The following is a 22,813-nucleotide window of genomic DNA, read 5'->3' on the forward strand; positions in this document are numbered from 1 at the left end:
CTACCATCCTGTGGTGCTCTCAGAGAAAGCAGAGATGCTTACCTGTAACAGGTGTTCTCCAAGGACAGCAGGATGTTAGTCCTCACAAAACTCACCCGCCACCCCGCAAAGTTGGGTTTCTTCTATTTTTTATTTAAATTATATTTCTATGATACAAGACTGGAAAGGGACCCTGCATGGATGTGTGGTATAGGGCATGCTGGGCATGCTCCTTATGCCTAGTCAAAGTTCTAGAAACTTTGACGTAAGTTTTCTGCATCGGGGCTTCATCTGATGATGTCACCCATGTATGAGGCCTAACATTCTGATGTGCTAGGAGAACCCCTGTTATTGTTAAGCAACTCTTCTCTCCCTCTGTCCTAAAGTATTTCCACCTGGCATATATCGTTATAGAGCAGTTTGCTGTGCTGCCTGTGACTCTCTACAGTGCAGTGGCTGCTGTTTGTTTACAGTTTGATGGTTAGTGGAGCTCAGCATGTTGAACCAGCCACGCTTCCTGCTCCAGCTTGTGAACCTATGCTGCCAGATCGCCAAGGAATGTGAACATGAAAAAGGTTGTAGAAGTCATCTGATTTCGGGAAAATCTTTGAATTGCTGAGCACATTTTGGAGTCATTTCTATGCATGTTTTCAGCCAGGGGTGGGGAGAATGGGAACTTGTTGTGCTTGCTTGAGTCCCATCTTTCACGTTTTCCTCCAGTGCTGCAGCAAGGAATATACAAGCTGAAACAACACAATTGTCCCATTTGTTGCTTGCATTTGGGGCTTTTTGCTGCTTTTATTATTTATTTATTTGTTTGTTTTTATATACAGACATTCACACAGGGTATCACATCGGTTTACATGATGTATGAGAGAGAGTGCGATTATAGGCCACACTGTTCTGTGTTACAAAACATAGAGTAATAATATCGAGGTGAGGTTTTGATACCTATACATACATATAAATATACATTTTGTATGCTTATAGGTCACACTATTTTACAGAGTAATTACAGTGAGGTACGGTTTCGTTACATATATGTATAAGAACGAACAAAGAAAAATAGAAGCAAACTATTGTTCATCTTGTCTATTATAGTGAAAGGTTTAAAGATTAAAAATGTTTTGAGAGCGTTTTATCATTTGGGGTTTCAAAAAGATTGTAACAATATAAAGTGGACTAACTAATGTAAGCATTATATAAGCAATATATATACTTTAATATTGTAAGCATGATAAAAACAATATAGAGTAAACTAGACTACTGTAAGCGTTATATCATTTGGATAGTCTGTTGATTTTAGAAGATTAATGAGGGCGGGCTGGGGTTTGGTTTTGTGGAGGTTGTGGTGGGTGTCATGGTGTTAGCTGTCATCTGGGTAGGCTTTTTTGAATAGCTATGTTTTTAGTGATTTCTGAAGTTCTGTGATGAGGGTTCTGTTCTGAGATCTTCTGGTAGTTTGTTCCATAGAGTGAGGCCAGCTATTGAGATTGCTCGTTTTCGGGTTGAGATGATGTGGGCCATTTTGTTGGATTGGATGGAGAGTAATCCAGTTTTACTGGAGCGTAGGTTTTGTTGGGAAGTGTACGGGTGAAGGGTGTCTTTCAGCCAGTCTGACTTTTCGTTGTTGAGGGATTTGTGTATGAGGGAGAGGGCTTTATATTGAATTCTGTGTGTGATGGGGAGCCAGTGGAGTTCTTTTAGTATGGGGGTGATGTGTGTGGAGCGTTTGCTGTTCGTGAGGGATCTGGCTGCTGCGTTTTGGAGTAGTTGGAGGGGCTTGAGGGAAGAGGATGGGAGTCCAAGGAGGATGGAATTGCAGTAGTCAAGTTTGGAGAAAATGAGGGCTTGGAGTACGGATCGATAATCCTGTATGAGTAGTAGCGATTTGATTTTTTTGAGGATTTGTAGTTTGTAGTAGCCTTCCTTTATTATGGTGTTAATGTAGGTTTTAAGGCTTAGCTGGGAGTCTAGGGTGACACCAAGGTTTCTTGCTGATGTGATGAGGTTGATTGATCTTTGTGTGGACGGTCCGTTCTGAATGATCTGTTCTGGGGGTTTGTTTGAGATGTGTAAGATTTCTGTTTTTGAGTGGTTGAGGGTGAGTGCTATTTGAGATAGGAGGCTCTGTATTTGAGAAAGGATGGCATTCCATTGAATGAGGGTGTTTTGTATGTTGTCATTCGTAGGGATGAGAATCGGCATAGATGAAGTTTTGGAGGCCCAGATTGGTGAGGAGTTTGCAGAGTGGGAGCATGTAGATGTGGAAAAGGGTGGAGGAGAGTGATGATCCTTGAGGTACGTCGTGTGAAAGGGGGAGTTGTTTTGATTCCTTGTTGTTGAGGATTACTTTGTAGGTTCTGTTTGATAGGTATGAGTTGAGCCATTTGATTGTGGTGCCGTCTAGACCGATTTCACTTAGTCTGGTGATGAGGGTGTTGTGGTTGACAGTGTCAAATGCGGCATATATGTCAAGAAGTATAAGAAGGTAGGATTGGCTGGCATCAAGACCTCTGAGTGCTGAGTCGGTGAGGGTAAGTAGGAGTGTTTCGGTGCTGAGTGTTTTTCTGAATCAGTGTTGGGATGGGTAGAGTATTTTTTGGTTTTCCAGATGTTCAGAGAGTTGGTGGTTTACTGTTTTTTCGAGGATTTTTGAGATAAAGGAGAGGTTTGATATAGGTCTGAAGTTGGTGGGGTCCAGGTGTGTTTTATTGAGTATTGGTTTGATGACGCATTTAAGGGCATCTGGGAAGTTTCCTTGTTTTAGAGATATGTTGATGGTATCCGTTATAGGTTTGGCTATGATTTCTGGGATTAATTTCAGGATTTTGATTGGAATAGGGTCAAAGGGGTGAGAAGCTGGGTTGATTTTTTTATGATGGTTATTATCTCAGTGGAGGCTATGGGTTCAAAGGTGTTCCAAGTGGGGACGGTGTTGGGTTGGGGGTTCTGAGTTTACTTCGAATCTTGGGGGTTGTTATTAGTTTGGAGGTTTTGTCCAGAAAGAACTGTGCTAGCGTGTCACATGTTAGTGAGTTGTTTTCATTGGCGGGTGAATTTTGAATAGGTTGAGTCAGCTTTGTGATGAAGTTGAAGAGGGCTCTTGGGTTGTATTGGTGATCGTGGATTTTCTTTGCGTAGTACTCACGTTTGGCTTTGTCTATGTCAGTTTTGTAGATGTATAGTATTCTGTATCTGTCCAGATGTGATGGGGTAGGATCTTTTCTCCATTTCTTTTCGGCTTGATGGAGTAATCACTTTGTGTTCTTTAGTTCGAGTTTGTACCATAGTGCTTTGTGGGTGTTTCCATTTTTTCAAAGGTGTTCCAAGTGGGGACGGTGTTGGGTTGGGGGTTCTGAGTTTACTTCGAATCTTGGGGGTCTTTATTTATTTGGTGATAATAGGACAATTAGATTTTTCAATTTCAGCATTGATGTTGAGCCATGAGTTTGTGGCTGAGTTTGCTGTGTTGAGATTAAGGTCTTTTAAGGCAGTGGGGAGAGCTTTTGCAATGACTTCACTGGGGCATGGTTTGTGAAATGTGATATATTTTTTGTTGTTGTTGTTTTCTTTGTGGTTGATTTTGAGTTGTAGTGTTTGGATGAGTTTGTGGTCAGACCATGGGATGTTAGTTGATGTGAGAGGGATATTGGTGCGTGCTGTTTTGTTATTGATAAATATGAGGTTGAGGGTGTGTCCAGATTTCTGAGTTGGTGTTTACTATTTGTTTGAAACCAATGGCAGTCATGGTGTCAAGTAGTAGTTTGCATGTGGGAGATTGGGGGTTGGAAGCTATGTGAAGATTGAAGTCTCCTAGGATGATTGCTGGTGTGTCCATGTTGATGTGAGTTGGGATGATTTCTATGAGTGAGGATAGGTGGAGGTCTAGGGATTTGGGTGGGGCGTATACCAACATGATTTGAAGGTTTTTGGTTTTGAAGAGGCCTATCTCCAGTGGTGGTGGTGGTATGTTAATGTGGTGGTGTTTGAATTTGAATTTTTTTTAGTGCTAGGAAAAGTAGGCTGCCTCCTTTCTTTTTAGGTCTTGCTAATGAGAAGATGTTATATGCAGAGTGGGGTAGTTGGTTGATTAGTTCAGTGTCTGTTTTCTTGAGCCATGATTCTGTGATGCAGAGGATATCAGGATGGTTGCTTGTATCATCATGGCTAACAAATGTCAACCATTGCCATTTAATCAATCCTTGACAACATGTTTCTGCGGGCTGTCTTCTAAGGGAAGAGAAATGGCAAGTTTTGTGGTTCTGTCCCCTTTCCGCCACCCCCCCTCCCCCCAACACATGAGAGCATTGGTTGCTGCAAAAGTGGTAGATACTGTGACTAAGACAGTTCAGATTTACCAGTATTGTCAGTGTGTGGTACATAGGAGGATTCTGTTTAGGATCCAAGATCTTCAATTAAGATTTCAAGAACAGAAAGAGTATTTAATACTGTATCTGTTCTTTATGTAGCCTTTGAAGAAAGCTGTAAGGATGATGGGAGCTCCTAACCTTATTGCTGAAAACATGGAATATGGGCTCAGTTACAGTGTTATCTCTTACCTCAAAAAGCTGAGCCAACAGGTAACTTATGTAATGCTACTGTACTATTAATCAAAAATTATATTTAAAATATAACATTCATGAGCCTCTCCTACTGCACATTATTTCAGTCATTCTTGAGTTCTTGGCTTGTAGTTTCAGCTGATCCTCATTTCTAATGTTTGATGCCTGTCATTCCTTCCTCTGCTAGGATCTTTGTCTCACCTGTACTACTGCACCATCTAACTTGTCCTTTCTCTTCCTCATTCTGTCCCCTTCAGCAAGTCCAGAATGTCGCAACCCATGTTACTTGTCAGTCTCCTAAATTCTGCCACATCTCCCTCCTTATTCTTCCTTCATTCATGCCTTGATGTTTGACAGAGAGGCTCTTCCAGTTTTGCTCAGGCCTCCTTCCCTTTTTCTTTCAAAGGAAGGTGTTGTCCCCATAGAAAATCTGCCCTTAAGAATATACATTGTCAGTCTTTTGTGTTGAAACTAAAGCAAATTGATCAGAATGCCAGTAAAAAGTTTTAATTTTGTGTGTTCATTTTTCTTTCAGAACACTTTAGAAATGTATTCATCCTCTGTAGTGTGAAATATGAAAAAGTCTAATCTTTCATTTCTAATGCTGTATTTTGTAAAGGCCAAAATGGAATCCGATAGAGTAATAGGATTGATAGGCAAAAAGATGGCACCAGAGTCTGGAATTAAGGTCGGAAACAGGTCTCACGCTCTCTCTCTGGCCCATCGGAAAGATTTTAACCAGTTGCTGCAAGGAATCACAGGAGAAGTTCCTCATCAGCTTCTAGACTTGAACATGACGGAGTTTGCAGGGTTTCAAATAGCTTTGCTGAATAAAGTAAGTATCTCCTGTATGCAGGGTTCAAGTATCCTTAATCTTGTCCTACATTAAGAACTGCAAATATTGATCCATGTTTTCTTTCTATAATGCTAAAACGTTTAGGACCTGAAGCCTCAGACCTTTAGAAACGCTTATGACATACCCAGAACAAATCTTCTGGATCATCTAACAAGAATGAGGTCCAATCTTCTGAAGAACACACGCAAGTTTCGTAAAGGACAAGATGAAGGTGAAAAATTAAATTTTTAGTATTCTTCATTGATGTCCCAATGGTGATAAATCCTGTGTAAAAATGACCTCTCTGTTATCCGTCTGTATGACTCTGCTACTTTAAATACAGATTAACTCAGTTTACTGGTTTAAATTTTTATCCTTCTCTGTTATTGCATAGATGAAATGGAATGTGATTTTTCCTGTTTCTGAGGAGGTCAGCTGACCTCATTAGTCACTGGTTGCCCTATTATATGATGACATGCATTACATTGTTGTGCTGTAACTAGTTAAATGTATATTAACTAGTAACCTTGGTAGTTATAAAGGTCACAATGCAGTCACACACAAGTGGCAAAGGACATCTTTAAAACAAAAACAAAAGTTTCCTTAAGGTAATTTGCTTTGCATGACTTGAATAACAGAGGTAGAAAATAAAAATAAATATTTACTAATCCAGTCCCAGAAAGTCGTAAATAGTTCTGGTTTCCAGGATATCCACAATTAATATACGAGATATTTGTATGCACTGCCGCCTCATATGCAAATGTATCTCATGCATATTCATTGTGGATGTCCTGAAACCCAGCCTGCTTGTGGCACTTCAGGATCGGACTTGCTTACCCCTGATGTTTTGATGATCTACTCGTGCTCTTATTCACTTGCTTGTTTTGTTATATACATCTATACTACTTCAAACAAATTAATTTTTTCACAATGGAATTGAGCAGTATTTTCACTGTAGTGCGCTTGTTGAATGAGTGACACATTTTTGTGAATAAGTGACATATTTTTCTCACTTTAAGAGCAAAGAAAAAACAATTTTCTAAACTTGGTAGAGCATCTTGATTAAAATGTGTTGGTACCTGAACCTTGATCTAGAGCTGCACTAATTTCTTTGTGTACTCCTTTGAATTAAATGAGAAATGTTTGCGATATTGTTTTGTTATAACGGAATCATAATATATAGCCACACTGCCTTTCTGGCCTGAATTGATGACCAGAAGAAAAACAATTTCCAGTGCAAAAAAAAAAGGTGGTGGTCATACCTAGTTTATTTTATTCTGCTGACATTTACTATGTTACTACATTACTATGTAAAACAGGAACATAAAACTCCAACCTCCTCAAAGGTCAACTAAAAAATGCACATCTTCTCTAGTTTCTCTTCTTTATAATAATGAGCAACCAACACAGCAGCCCACATGGGAGAGCTGTCCACTGACTAAAGATACTTCTACCTATACAGTCATCATATTCCTACTGATAAAAACTCAATGGCGTTCTCTACATGTACTTATTGCTCACTGATTTTAACCTCCGTTGTCCAATAAATAGGATTAATTGTCAAAAAAAAAGATTTGCACAAATAATGCAGCTTTTAACTTTTTACGAAACCACAGATAACCAGGAGAAAATTTTAAAACAAATCAGAGAAAATAATTTTTTACTCAGCATACAATTAAGGTCTGGAATTCATTGCCTGAGGATGTGGAGGAAAAGTCCATAAGCTGTTATTAACCAGATAGCTTTGTGCAAAGCCACTGCTTATCCTTGGGTTTAAGCAGCATAGAATCTAACTACTATTTGGGATCCTTCCAGGTACTTGTGACCTGGATTGGCTACTCTTGGAAACAGGATACTGGGTTTGCTGGACCCTTGGTCTGACCTAGCATGGCTGTTCCTATGTTATGAATGCAAGCCCTTAAACTCACCCAGTATGCCTAGCCTTCAACTATTCAAGCATGAGCTGAGTGAATGAAAAATGTACTTTTATTTTTAGTACTTTTATCTATGTTTTTAAGTTAATTGAATTATGAATGCTTATGAAAGATGTACAGCTGGTCAGTAGGTAAATTTAAGGTCTTGATGATTTGCGCTACTGCTCACGAGTTTCAAGTTATTGCCCTTTTAACCCCTTTATATAATTCTCAAATTGTAACACACGCTTATTTAAAGGTAAGTTAGTCCATGTGGGGAATTGTATCATGGGTTCTACTCTTCATACCCACCTGGATACGGAAAGGGCAGTGCTTTATCCTTATGAGCTGAGATATATTCTCCATGCCTCTAAGTCGCATTGACCACTTCAGATAAAACAGTGTGTGCTAATCCTTCCAGTCGTACAGGCATGGAAATGGTTGTGTCAAAATTGAATCTTAGCAGCAAAATATCACATTTTTTGCCAGTAGTTGGGAAGGAGAAATTACTACTTACCTAATAATTTCCTTTTCTTTAATAAGGACAGGTGAATCCAAAGCCAGTGGGTTATGCACCTCTACCAGCAGATTGAGATGGAGCAAAGCTGACATCACAGTATATGTATCCCTGCAGTGACATCAGCCTGCCAATATTCTTTGCAAAAGCCAACTGTGGGCAAACTAACAAAATTTGATTATTAACAGATAACCATTCCAGCACTCAGCCAACAGGAAAACATTGAGCTCAGACAAGGAGTGTAATAAAACTAGTCTAGGGATTGGAGACACTTACCAGTACTCCCTGGAACCTGCAGCCACGCAGGAGGACAATAGCACAACCATCTGGCAGCCAAGGGTGGAAAGGTGGATTCACCTGTCCTTGTTAAAGAAAAGAAAATTATCAGGTATGTAGTAATTTCTCCTTTCTTAGCATATAGACAGGTGAATCCAAAAGCAGTGGCATGTACCAGAGCTACTCCTGAACATGGTGGGGCCTGCCTGCGATCCAGTCAAAACCTCACTTGCGAAGGCTGCATCCTCCCGGGTCTGCACATCCAGGCGATTATGCCTGGGAAAGGTGTGTAAAGAAGACCACATTGCAGCTTGGCAAATGTCGATGGGAGACAACAATCCAACCTCTGCACATGACACTGCCTGAGCCTAAACTGATTAGGCAACAACTAATCCACATGTGGCTCTGACTGCCTTCTTAATCCAGCAGGCTATTGTAGCCCGCGATGCCAGCTCACCCTGTTTACTCCCACCATGGAGTATAAACAGCTGATCCGTCTTCCTGAGAGGTTCAGAAACCTCTAAATATCTCAAGATATGCCTCTTGACATCCAAGGGCTATAGCAGGCGATATTCCTCTGCATCTCTTGCCCTGTCCAGTGATGGCAGGGAAATAGACTGATTCAAGTGAAAATCTGAGACCACTTTTGGCAAAAAAAAAGGAAGGAACAGTACGCAGCTGTATCACACCTGGAGTCACTTGTAGAAATGGCTCCCAGCAAGACAAGGCCTGTAGTTCGGATACTCGACATGCAGAACAAATTGCCACAAGAAATACTGTTTTTAAGTTCGGTAACCTCAAGTAAAGGTTACGCATCAGTCGAAAAGTAGGGTCTGCCAAAAAATCGAAAACTAGATTGATTCCACAAGGGCACCAGTAATTGCAAGGGAGGATGAAGTTGCTTCACTCATTTCAAGAAACAGGCCACATCCAGATGAGCTGACAAAAGCCTGACCTTGGAAACAGGCAAGAGCTGCCACCTGCACCTTTAAGGAATTAAGGGCCAACCCTTTGCTCAATCCATCCTGCAAAAATTCCAAAATGAGCAGGATCTTAACCGAACAAGGAGGACCCCCTTGATCTTCACATCAAGCCACAAAGACTTGCTATACCCGCACATAGGCTAAGGAAGTGGAGAACTTCCTTGCTTATTGCAAGGTAGCAATCTCCACAGTAGAATATCCATTCTTTAGCAGCCGAGCCCTCTCAAAGCCATACCATAAGACAAAATCGATTCGGATCTTTGTGAAAAACAGGTCCCTGCCGTAGCAGATCCCTTTGTGCCGGAAACCGGAGGGGAAAGTTCACCAGGAGCCTTCACGAATCTGCGTACCAAGGTCTTCTGGGCCAATCTGGTGTCACCTGAAAAAACATCCCCCTGTGACTCTCGATCTTCTGAAAAATCCATTCAACATGGGCCACGGGGGAAAGGCATACAGCAGCTTGTCCTCTGGCTACTCTAGCATGAGGGCATTGATGCCCAAAGACTTTGTATCTCTCCTGTGACTAAAGAAGCAAGGGACTTTCGCATTGCAAGAAGTCTCCATTAGGTCCATAAACAGAAGGCCCCAGTGATCCACTATTAGCTGAAACACCTTGTTTGACAATTCCCATTCTCCTGGATCTAGACTGTCTACTGAGAAAGTTGGCTCTTACATTGTCTCTTCCTGCAATATGTGAGGCTGAGATCTCCTGAAGATGTAGTTCCGCCCATTCCATAAGTTGGGCTATTTCCTGCGTCACTTGCTGCTCTTGGTTCCTCCCTGCTGATTGATGTAAGCCATTGTCATTGCATTGTCTGACATTATCTGGACCGCGCAACCTTGCAATCTGTCATAGAACTCACGCATATTTATTTTATTTATTTATTTATGAACTTTTAATATACCGATATTCGTGGGTCACATCATACTGGTTCACAATAAACTCATGGAGAAAAGGAAGTAGAAATTACAAATAACCGGGGAAGGGGAAGGGGAGCAGAGGGGGAAAAGGGAGAGAGCGGGGGTGGGGAGAAAGCTAGAGCCTGAGGGGCGTGAAAAGCAAGAGTAGGAGAGAAGGAGATAGAAGTAGATAGGAACTGAGATAACGGTCTTAACAATATTCTTACTGGAATAACAGCATTAACACAGTATTTACATTTCAATTTACATACTAACCAGACCGCACGGGCTTTCAGCCAATTGATGTTCCAGAGAGACTCTTCTGTACTCCAGCGTCCTTTTGTTTTTAGCTCCTGACCTAGAGCTCCCCAACACTGGAGGCTCGCACCTCTTGTAAGTACTAGCCAGTCCAGTAATCTTAAGGAAACTCCCTTTCTTAGATCTGCTTTTAACCACCACTGCAGTTGAGTGTAGACCTCCATTGGCAGGTGGAGCTGAATCAAATAGTCTTGAAACTGTGGGCTCCAATGAGACAGAGTGCACTGAAGAGGACGTATAAGCGCCTTTGCCCATGGTACCACCTCCAGAGACACCACCATCAATATGAGCACCTGTAGATAGGACCACAATGTTGGGCATATTGTATTCAACAATAGATGCACCTGCGCCATCAGTTTCTGAATACGGCCCTCTAGCAGGAACAACCTGCCGTGTTTCATGTCAAACCGATCACCAAGATACTCTAGTGACTGTAATGGCCAAAAATTGCTCTTGGCCAGGTTCATGATCAACCTAACTCCTGCAACAAGGAGATCACCTTGCGGAAGTCCCAGAGGCTCTCTTCCAGACTCTTGGCCCAAATCAGCCAGTTGCCCAAGTACGGGTGCACCAGGATCTCATCTTTTCTCAACTCCTCTTCCACCACCACCATAACCTTGGAAAAAGTCCTGGGCGTGGTGGCCAAACCAAAAGGTATTGCTCAAAATTGATAATGACACCTCAAAACCGCAAAATGCAGAAATCATTGATGCTCTAGTTGGATGGGAATATGCAGGTACGCCTCGGACAGATCCAGAGATGTCAGAAACTCCCCCGGCTGTACTGCCGCCATCACTGAGTGCAAGGTTTCCATGCAAAAATGAGTCACAAGCGAATGATGGTTGATTCCTTAGAGATCCAGGATGGGACGAAAAGGGCCCTCCTCCTTGGGTGCAACGAAATAAATGGAATATTGGCCTATATTTTCTTGATGTGGGCACTGGAACCACAGGCTGAGGAGTCTTGATAAAGTATACTCCACTGCCTGTCTCTTCTGTGGAGAGTTACAGGGAGACATGATGAACACGTCCCGAGGAACACTGCGAAACTCCAGCGCGTAGCCATCTCTTATCACCTCCAGAACCCATTGGTCTGTCGTGATCTCAACCCACCACCAATTAAGAAAAAAAAAGAGAGAGAGAGAGGTGACCTATCTCCTGTTTCCAGAGGTGGGCTGGCACACTTTCACTGGGAGGCTCGGGGGCTCCACAACCTGAGCCTGCACCCCATCTGGGTTGCCTGGGAGAAAAGGACAGATATACCCAAAGGTCGAGTCCTCGGAAAAGCCGCTCTTCTGTAGGACTGAAAATGTCTGTACGACCTCTCATGCTGAAGGATCGCGCATGGCGTCTGTTTCTTATCCTCTGGTAATCAAGGAACAGAGGACTCACTCCACTGTGGCCGTTTTCTCCATCTCACTCCCAAACAAGATCGAGCCTTTAAAGTGCAATGTCGTAATGTTAGACTTCGAGGTTGTATTGGCTGACTAATTTCTCAGCCATAGCTGATGTCTAGTCGCAATTACCAAAGCCACCCCTGGCTGAAGTGCAGACCAAATCGCAGCTCACATCTTCCAAAAAAGCATCTGTTGGTTTCATGACTTCCCTGGAATTTAAACCAGATTCATCGATCTCCTGAGAGAGCAGTAAACAAGAGTGAGCCACCAAGGAACAACAGTAAGCTATCTGCAAATTCATTGCCATTGCTTCAAAGGCCTGCTTAAGGATAGCCTTAATTCACCTAGCTGTGCATTCTTCAAGGCCGCTCCCCTTTCTACAGGAATAGTCGTCCGCTTGGTAACACACACAAGTGCATCCGCCTTCAGAAAACGCAATTGCTCTCTCACAACTGGATCCAGGGGGTACAGTCCTTCCAAGACTCGTCTTCCTTTAAAATTAGCTTCTGATGCGCCCCATTCAAGATCAATTAACTCTTGAATGGCCTCCGTAATAGGGAAGAAAAGTGGAAATCAAAATGGGATCTTTCTTTGGCTCAGACATGGATTCAGCCCCAGGTACTCCGAGCATCTTCAGTGTCTGGGAAATCAGAGCCAGTAACTCATCTCTATGAAAGAACCACACCATAGTTCTACACAGCTCCAATCCCAGAGGAATGTTCCCATTCTCCAGGGAGTAAGGATCAGTCTCATCATCCGTGCTATCTTGATTCCTCTTGGGAAGACCAGCTTTATGTATATCCCAACTCTCACCCGCAGCACCAGGCATGCAGGATTTCACCACCTGTGACCCTGTCTTGTTAAGATTGACCGGGGCCAGGGACTGCGCCTGAAGGGAAGGAGTGCAGTCCTTAAAAAAAAATTCTACCCAAGAAAAGGCAGAAGGATCCCTGCCAAAACCAGGGGGCAGCCATCCTGTGCCTACTGAACTACGTTCCCCTGCTGACAAACCAGTTAGGGAAGTTAAAAAATCAGGTGACCCTTCTGTTAGCTTTTTTTTCTACTCTCGCACCAGGCTGGGAAGGACCAGACTTAAAAAAAATCAGATGGAGGTAATTCTCCCTGAGCCTCCAAAGAGCGCTGACACAAATTAGAGGGAATGCCAGGCTGAGATACCTGAATATGACAAGCAACAGATAGGGTAAGGCACTTAGGCTTCTTCGCTACGAGCGCCATCTGACTGCCAGTACGCCCTAACAAGCGCTTAACAATAGTGCACCCAAAAATATTAGGCGTTCAATACTGTGTTTATATAAGTGCCCAAACCGAGCTCCCCAGGATGTTCAGATAGTGTGTGCAAAAAGCGTGTTTGTGCTCGCCCAACTGGGTGCACAACCAAGTGCACAACTCAGTGCATCACGGGTCAGTCGGTCGCACAAGCACAATCTGACGGAAACTGAAGAGGGCAATCTGCAGCGCACAAAAACATGCAAAAATGTTGCTGCAGCCTACCATGCGGCGAATCAGATGAGCCTTAGAGCGGGGCCTAACCGCAAGGACTGCTCAACCCGCCAGGCTGCCCCCATACCCTGATCTCCACCAGAGGCGGGAATGACTGTTGGATCGCACTCTGGAGTATGGAAACTGAAGTTGAGAAGGAATCCCTCCCTTCTCTTTATTTTAAAATTACCCTTTACCTGAGCTCAGCCTATCCCAGGTGAGTACAAGGTTGGTCTCCGGCTGCAGGGGGAGAGGGCATAAACCTTCACTGCCACGCTTGGCTTCCTGCACCTGCTTGCCTTTCAGCTGTGGTTTGTTTTTTGTTTTGGTTTTTTTTTACAGCAAATTGAAAAACCAGCTACCAGACCAAGCCACTCATCTGAGGGACCACGGAAATCACCTCAGGAATTCTCAGCTGAGGGAGGGACTCTAAAGTATCACCACAAGATAGCGGGGCAAATAATCCTTCTTTTCTCCTCCTCTTATTTTATTTTTTTTTTTTTTTAAGCAATCCCCAGTAAGGAGATGCACGTCCACCATCTGCTGGAGACAGAGAATACTGTCAGGCTGGTGTCACTGCAGCGGTATATATATACTGTGATGTCAGCTTTGCTCCGTCTCCATCTGCTGGTGCATAACCCTCTGATTTTGGAATCACCTGTCTGTATGTTAAGAAATATAGATTTTCCTCCTGGAGTAAGATTGCATATCTTCTTGGAGTGGGAGACTAAAGGGGTGTAAATTATCTCTGATGTGTTGGGCCCAGAAGCAGTGCCGATGTGATTCGCAGAGGTACAACAGCAGTTTTCTATTGTCCAAAACAATTTTTGCCTATCTACAGTTGAGGCATTGTATCTCTTCTCCTGTGCGCGTGATTTTTTATTTATTTATTATTTTTTTATATACCGACATTTGATCTCAATTGAGATATCACACCCGGTTTACATTCAGGTACTGTAGGTATTTCCCTATCCCCAGAGGGCTTACAATCTAAGTTTTTGTACCTGAGGCAATGGAGGGTAAAGTGACTTGCCCAAGGTCACAAGGAGCGACAGCAGGACTCATAGTCCACTGCTCTCACCACTAGGCTATTCCTCCTCCCAGTATTAAGATTTAGTATTCAAATGAGGGCCTGCGTCCCTAGCGCCTCTTTTTTGACAGGAGCAGCGGCTGTCAGCGGGTTTGACAGCCGACGCTCAATTTTGCCAGCGTCGGTTCTCAAACCCGCTGACAGCCACGGGTTTGGAAACCGGATGCCGGCAAAATTGAGCGTCCGGTTTTCAACCCGTGAGCTGATTTAAAATTTATTTTTTTTAAATTTTTTATTATTTTTTACTTTTGGGACCTCCGACTTAATATCGCCATGATATTAAGTCGGAGGGTGTACAGAAAAGCAGTTTTTACTGCTTTTCTGTACACTTTCCCGGTGCCGGCAGAAATTAATGCCTACCTTTGGGTAGGTGCTAATTTCTGAAAGTAAAATGTGCAGCTTGGCTGCACATTTTACTTACTGAATCGCGCGGGAATAACTAATAGAGCCATCAACATGCATTTGCATGTTTCGGGGGGGGGGGGGGTTTTCGACGCGCTATTACCCCTTACTGAATAAGGGGTAAAGCAAGCGCATCCAAATGCAGGTTTACAGTGCGCTCCACCGGAGCGCACTTTACTGTATCGGCCTGAAAGTGAAAGCAGGGAGTTTTTACTAGAATTTTTTGACTTGGAAATCCACCAAAAAGAAGCATCTCCTATTTATATAAAAGTATGAAGAAAAGGGAGAAATCCCCAGATTTTACTAAACCGGAGGGATGGCGGGTAGAATTGTGAATAGACATGGCCTCAACTAGATACCAGGTGTGTTTTTCGAGAATCCATGCCCTAACCACGAATGTGTCCCTGTGAGAAACACAATATACATTTTTTATGCAGTGCTTTTATTCTCAAACCCAGCCTCATAACATGCAGCTGACATCATCAAAATTTTGTATTAAGTGTCAGCAGATGGGAGGGTACGCTGTGGCACTAGTTTTGGATGTGCCTGGCATTACAAAATTTTGGGAGGGCTATACAAACATATATATTATAGGTCACCAAGGTAAAATTACCCTTGGAGGCCCATGTTTTTCTTTTCGATGAATTTTCACAATTCTCTGATCCATACACTAAACTGTGAGGGAGGAAGGTGCTGTTAGCAAAAACAGTTGTTCTTAAGAACTGGTTGCTTCCGGAGGCGCTGAGCACGACACAGAGAAGTGCTTTACATCAAATGTGCCTTATGGAAAAGTATATTAAAATTATAGATGTAACGCTGCACGTCTGTTTGAAGATTTGGGATTCATACTTGCAAAGTCTGCCCCATAAGGCACGTAGCTCCATCCTGTGTGTATAGTAAGTGTTAGGCCTAGTAGAATTGGTGGAAATTTCCCTAATTAGAGTATTGCGATGGCAGTAGGGTGGGAGAGGATTTGTTGAGGATTACTATGGTGGGGCATGAGATTTTTTTGTTGTATATTTAATGGTGGTGTGCAGGAAACTATTTAATGTTATGCATATAAAATGGTTAAAATCAATAAAAATGATGTGAACATAAAGGTAAGTAAGAACCAGAGAGTAAAATGATTTCTAGGTTAAAAGATGGTGCAAGAACCTGGAATAATGATCAGAAATAGGTCTCACTTTCTCTGGCACAATGAAAACATTTTAAACAATTGGTAAAGGGAATCAGAGGGTAAGTTCCAATTTTCAGTTGCATGAGAAACATTTTGGCTTGATGCATCTATTTCTGTTTTAACAGATCAAGTTCACAGCATTCCAATTGCCCAGATGGGAAATTATCAAGAATACCTAAAACGTGTAACATCTCCTCTTCGAGAACTTGATTCAGATCAACCCCGAAGATTGCATACATTTGGTAACCCTTTTAAGTTGGACAAAAAGGTAATTTTTGGACAAATTTGTACTGAAAGATGATTTCCTGTTCTGTGAGTAATTGGATTTAAAAAGGGGTTGGTTAGGTCGTGGTGGTGTGCGCTGTGGCACAGAGAATCTGAGTTTGGATCCTCAATCCAGACCGTTGGGCCTAGATGTTCTGTGCAGGTGGCATAGTCAGTCCAGGTAAGGGAGAGTAAATGATTGCTGTTAGAGTGATAGCCTCTACCAATCAATCAGCAGCACTGAGTGTTTATTTTGTGGCTGGTAAGGGATTCCTGGCTGCCTGGGCCTTGTGAGCCAGGGAGGGTCGAGGGTGGCAGAAACTGCAGAGGGCAATGGAGAGCAATAAAAAGATAGATCAATCACTGATTTAACAACAACACTCATGGATGATGTTTGGCTTCAGTTCAGGAAGGGTATGATGGTGAATGGACAGCTCTATACATGCTATGTTTCTTACACACGTTCTCTAAGCATTCGCCACTTTTTTTTCTGAGATATGATGTGGGCTAGGTGGACTTTGGTCTAACATGGTTTAGTTATGTTTGTTTTATTTATTTTTCGGCAATGAGCAAGTCTAACAAATCCATTTGAGAAGAATAAACTGTCCCTCCCTCTGTGAGTCCTAGGGGCACACCTTGGACAAGTGTGAACAGCTCTGTTGTCTGCCAGGATTATGAAGAAGCCACTAAGCAGCAGTCTTAGTGGATAGTGCTGCCAGTGAAAGATCTCAGAGATGACAAAGGGGATTACTGGTCCTAGTTAACTAAACATTACCCAGGTTAGTTGGAGCTGCACAGAAGAAAACAGTGGCAAACCACTTCTGAATTACTGTCAAACTTAATCTAAAAAAGTGATTCAGGCTACAAGACCAACAGGATACAATTTTAGATGATATCTTGTTGAAGTTTATAACAAAGGTGAATAACAGATTTGCAGTGCTTGACCTGTACTGGCAGCCAGCCTGATGAGCTGTGGAAAAAGTAAGCGACATCATAAAGGAAGAAGTAAATGAAAATATCTTTAAAACTACAAAAGAAAAAATAAAACAGAAAAAGTGGCTCTCAACAATCAGTATCAAGATCGCAGAAGAAAGATGGAAAGCAAAAGCTGAAGGCAATTGTAGAAAATCAGGCAACTGAATTTGGAATTGCAATATCAAGCAAGACAGGGTAAAGTAAGGTATCTTAATCAGGAATGTTAAGAGAACATAAGACCTGCCGTACTAAGTCATATAAAGGAGCATAATGGAAAGTGAGAAATTTGTTTAGAAGATGAAAGAAACACATTGAAGTTTACAGCAAGAGTAGGAAATCTAAACAAGCATGAAAAGACCTAATGGCAAAAAATTAAATCAAGACAAGATGGAAAGAATATATTGTAAAACTGGATTCAGAAGAAATGGAAGAACTTAAAATCATATAGCTAACATAAGATAGATAATGGAGAGATGAAGAGAATAAAAAAAAGATATTTCTATAACTATGGCTCATTCAGGGCTTCTGAATCTACTAAGAGACATCGGACTCTTAAGTCTTTATTGCCAATCAAGAGGCAACAATGAAGAAAGAATTTGTAGAAACAGAATGGCTCAATATTAGAAGACTGGTGAAGTAAAGATGCATCTTATCTCTGTACCTATTTACCTGTATGGTGAGACTATCACAAGAGTTACTTGGAAAAGGTTGAGGCAAGGAACAAAATAGGTTGAAACATCAACAGTCTAAAAATAGGTAGGTGAATATTGCCTTATCTGAAAATGAAGAGGACATGGGAAAACTTCTAATGGCAGTCAAAAAAAAAAAAAGTGTAAGAGCTGGTCTGATGTTGAACATCAAAAAAATGCAGGTCATGTCATATTTGAAATGCTAAAATTTAAAGTAGGTGATAACCAAGTGGAGGAGACATGGATAATGTCTTCCTAGGTTCCTGAATAGGCAGAAAGGGAGATGCATTGAAGAAATCAGAGGGCTAATTAATATTGGAAAGAACAAAAATGTCAAACTTGAACAAGGTAATGAAAAAGAAAGGTGTGAGTGTGACAACTAAAATTAGAATTATGAATCATTTTGTCCTGCAACAATGTACAGTGAAAGCTGGACATTTTGAAAGAACAAGAGGAAGACAATGGAATAGATGCTTTTGAAATATGGGTATTGAAGATTACTGAAGACTCCAGGAACAGCAAGGAGGACTAATGATTTCTGGGACATTTTGAGGCCATGATGCTAAAGCAGAAATTGATGATATTTGAACGTGTGATGTGAGCAAAACAGTGGCATAGAGAAGACAATTATGCTCGGTAAGCTAGAAGGAAATAGGAAAAGAGACAGACAGAAAAGATGAATAGATGGGCTCAAGGAAGTTAAGATGTATCCATATCAGCTCCAGGAAGCAATTGTTAGATTCTCTTAAAGAGAGAGCTATCAGATTACCAGGGTTCTACACTAACTTGATAGAACTTAACAGCCATTTGTGTTTTGAAGACAATAACAGTATACTTGTGAATTCAAAATAAAAACATAAAAGCATTTTGAAAAGCTTGGATCTTGCCCATCCTGCTATGCTGACTTATTAGTGCTGTTGGAAACTGACAGCCAGTCAAGGCATGGGGGGAGGGGGTGTTATGAGGACAAGTGTTGAATTAGTATGGGCCACTCTTGAATCAGACTGGTCAAGTTCATGTCTTGATTATGGAATTTCCTTCATATGCTGCTTGTTAGCTGCTGTTTCCTTAGTTACAATGTTTCTGCTTTAATTAAGGATTATAGAGTTGGCTTCTAGTCAAGTCACTACTACTACTACTACCCCTCTATAGAAGGTGTTAGTGCTAATATGCCTTTCTTCCTGAAGACTTAACTGCACTTTTTCTGATGTCAGCTATGCACAAGAACACAAGCCTGAGATCTTTGATGCTGGTGGTGCTGGCCTAGCAGTAGCATTTACTACTGCCAGACTAGATTCTTTGAATGATGCTGATTAAGCCTCACAATCATACATATCTATCTTCAAAACATAAGCCTTAGAAGTGTGTGCACTTCTGAAGCTGTGTACTGAGACTGATCCATATTCAGGATGTTATCTGCAATGGTGTCTGAGCAGGCTGATATGATAATACTCAATACCTAATAAAAATACTAATTTGATGTAATTATCTGTTTCTGGAAGAGATGGCTCATAGTCTGTAAGTTTTCATGTGTACATGCTTCTCTTTTGTTTCTAAAGTCATTGTCCTGAATTTAGATATTTTGAGCCTGATATTTAAAAATAAAAATAAAAAATTAGCCAGATAAGTTGGAATTATCTGGCTAAGTGGTGCTGCTGAATATCCAGGTACAATCAGCGGGCACCACTTAGCCAGATAAGTGACTTAGCAGGATAAGTGACTTATCCAGCTAAATTTTAGGTGGATAACTTAAGTGCAAGGAATGGGTGGATCGGAGAGGAGTCAAGTGAGCTGGATAACTTATCCAGCTCACTTTTAAGACCGCTGAAATAAGTGTATCTGGCTAACTTGCCGAGCCACATAGTGGTTCTCGTTGGACCCCTTTATCTTTAATTGCATTCATTAAAGACAAAGTAATACTATATCTGATAAATATTTTTTAGTAGGCAGTATAATTTTAATCTACATAATAAAAATCTAAAAAAAAAAATATTTTGCAGGGCATGATGATCGATGAAGCAGATGAGTTTGTATCAGGACCTCAGAATAAACATAAACGACCTGGTGAACCAAGCATGCAAGGAGTTCCAAAACGCCGACGGTGTATGTCACCTTTGTTACAAAGCCGGCCACAGACTCCTCCTGTCGTGAATAATCACATGGGTGGGAAGGGACCACCAATCACTGTCACTCAAGCACAACCAGATCTTGCTAAATCTACTCCTATATCTAAAAGTAAGTGGTATCTGTCCAGATTTCATTTCCGTTTTTTCTCTGGCAGCTTTCTTTCTAGTTTGAGATTTTATATCAGCGTATAGAAGGAGAGAAGGTTGAGATTGGAAGCTGTCTCCACTCTCTTCTCTATTCCGATAACATCCCCCAAACCCTGCTTCCCCAAAAATTTCCAAACAATTTTTTCAAACTCTCTAACTTTAGTTTGCCTTGTAGCCTCATCGTTCATAATGCAGTGAAAACAAAATTCTCACTAGTACTTTGCTTAACTAGATGATTAATTATTTTCCCACTTGATTCTAGAATCTTTCCTCAAAATTGATATGAAATAGGATTGTGCCAAATTTACTGTTTCTTGTTCATGCCTGGATCAGTCCAGACTCCTAGGTTTTGCCTCCCTTCCAGCAGATGGAGACAGAGAAAATTTCACTGACACTGGCATATAACCTGATGTGCCACCTGCAGTAACCTGAGTATTTCTCTGTGTCCAGCAGATGGTAGAGGTGCAATCCCTGCAGTCAAAAAAAAAAAAAAAGAAAAGAAAGGTATTCCTCCCAGGAGGTTGCTAGGCCCTGGTGGGGTTATCCCTCCTGGTGGTGAGGATGAGCAGGGGATCCGGGGACTCTTGCCTGGCTTGGCCTTTCGCTGTTGAGGGTATATCCCTCCCCCCCCCCCCCAGGAGAATGCTTGGAGACCGCAGCTCTCCTGCCATAGGGAGGTACCCTTTGTGTTTTCCTTCTTGGCTTTTTATTAAAGATTTTTTTAAAAAAGGTAGTAGAGCGGCAATGTTATAGTAGCTGGGGAGGCTGCGGGTGGAGCTTAAAGTGCTTGGTAGTTGCTGGGACTGGAGTTCTCAGGTGGCAGAGCCTGTTGGCCGCACGGCACAGCCGTGCTTGTTTGTCATGCAGTTGGGCCTCCTTTTACCAGCAAGGCACTTTTTCTTCTCCTGAAATGACATGTGGCAGCCTCTCATGTGGTGATGCGTGCATGTGGCTTTCCTGCTCTGGGCTTTGCTCCTGCTACCTGTCTGCTGGAGAGGGTGGGTTGGGGCCAGCAGAAGCTGCGCCGGAGCAGTTGCCTAAGCAAAAGGCAGGCGCGGGAGCGCTTCTGAAAACGGCAAACCCTCCCTCGCCGGGCATGGGAAAAGCAGCCATGTTTTCTGGGGCTGAAGGCACTTCAGGGCTGTTTCGGGGGTTTGAGGATCATCCTCCCCCATTGTCTCCAGTAGTGCAGGGTTCTGCTAACAGGAGGGAGCCTGATTCTGATGAAGAGGGGGATCCTTCCAGGGATGGATCAGAGAAACCTGCAATATTTTTTGTCAGAGTTTGTGCTGCTTAGGCATGAGGCATATTTAGCGAGAAGGGTAGCTCGGAAGCAGTTGGACTGAGCTCAGGAGCTCCTTGGTCCGTATAATGACAAAAGACCTAGAAGCTCTAAAGATCAGGTTCCTCAGCGAGCTCACAGGGTCCTCAGGATGAGGGCAGGTCCTGGCAGTCTGGATGGGATTCTGCAGGTATCTGCCTCTCCTGATCCAGCTACTCTTGATAACAGCCCGAATGTTCCGGACCCAGATAGGAGGCCTGAACCAGGTGCCAGTTGCTTACGGGGACGACCCAAAAGTGTTGCGTCTTTTCCGTAAGGAAGAGTTGTGGCCCTTAATCCCACATGCTCTGGAGGAGCTTGGGATCAAGGTTCCTCAGGAAGAGTCTGATCAAGAAGGAGTGGACCCGGTCAAGGATGGCCTGAGGGGCCCAACAAAAGCCTTCACTTTTCACAAATCTGTTAAAAAGCTGGTGGTCAGGGAGTGGGACTCTCCAGAGACAGGCCTGAAAGTAGGCTGGGCAATGGTGAAGTTGTATCTGTTGCCTGAGGACACGCTTGAGCTGTCTGTGTTCCCAAAGGTGAACGTCTGTCTGCGGTCACTAAGAAGACCACCATCCTTGTGACTAGTTCAGTGGAGCTGAAGGATATGCAGGACAGGAAGTTAGAAATTCATTTCAAGAATATACTTGAGGTTTCTGCGCTTGGCATACATGCTGCTGTGTGCAGTAGCTTTATGCAGAGGGCCAGTTTATGCTGGGTTCAGCAATTGCAGGCTACAAGAATGCTATCTGCGTCTGAGGCAGCAGCGGCTTATGTCACAGATGCCCTGTATAACCTCATCAGAACTTCTTCGAGAAATACGATGGCTGCGGTCTCGGCCAGATGTCTCCTTTGGTTGAAGGAACTGGTCAGCGGATGTTTGGTCTAAGTCTCGAATAGATTGTTTGGAGAGGACTTGAAGGAGCTTATGAAGCGTCTCGGTGAGACCAAAGAGCATAGGCTCTCAGAAGATAAGAGAAAAGGAAGCAAGAGTTCCTTTGTGGGGTAGTCTAGTTTCCAACTGAATAGACTGTTTCATCAGAGTAGGCCCTTGGCAGGAGCCCAGAGACAAGGAGCCAGTAGGCAACAATCCTGGAACTAACACTTTTGAGGGGGCAGGAAACCAGGCAGAGAGGGTCTTGGCCAGCGTTCTGGTGGAGCTAAGTCCTCACAATGAGATGAGGCAGGTCCACTCCTCTATTCCTCCTATTGGAAGGCATCTGATTCTCTTTTATGAGGAGTGGGCCGAGGTCACAACAGACCAATGGGTCCTAAGCATGATGAGAAACGGTTACACATTAGAATTCTCTCGTCCTCTGCGAGACTTGTTCATAGTTTCCCCTTGCGTATCACTCAGCAAGAGAAAAGTGGTCCAGGACATCATGGATCGGTTACAAAAGTTGGGGGCCATAGTTCCAGTGCCTATGGGAGAACAATAAG

The 22,813-nt window shown here is 42.7% G+C and overlaps 1 protein-coding gene across 2 annotated transcripts in view; it reads left to right on the top strand.

The window, feature by feature from the left end:
• The window catches only part of INTS6 (integrator complex subunit 6), a 185,674-nt gene that overhangs the window by 114,039 nt on the left and 48,822 nt on the right, over positions 1–22,813 (top strand). For both annotated transcript variants that reach the window (XM_029602804.1, XM_029602805.1), the window contains exons 11-15: positions 4,452–4,562; positions 5,164–5,379; positions 5,485–5,611; positions 15,977–16,119; positions 19,780–20,014. In XM_029602804.1, the coding sequence (XP_029458664.1) occupies positions 4,452–4,562; positions 5,164–5,379; positions 5,485–5,611; positions 15,977–16,119; positions 19,780–20,014 (832 nt within the window). The remainder of the gene's footprint in view (positions 1–4,451; positions 4,563–5,163; positions 5,380–5,484; positions 5,612–15,976; positions 16,120–19,779; positions 20,015–22,813) is intronic.

Source organism: Rhinatrema bivittatum, chromosome 5, assembly GCF_901001135.1.
Source record: "Rhinatrema bivittatum chromosome 5, aRhiBiv1.1, whole genome shotgun sequence".
NCBI classification, from domain to species: domain Eukaryota; kingdom Metazoa; phylum Chordata; class Amphibia; order Gymnophiona; family Rhinatrematidae; genus Rhinatrema; species Rhinatrema bivittatum.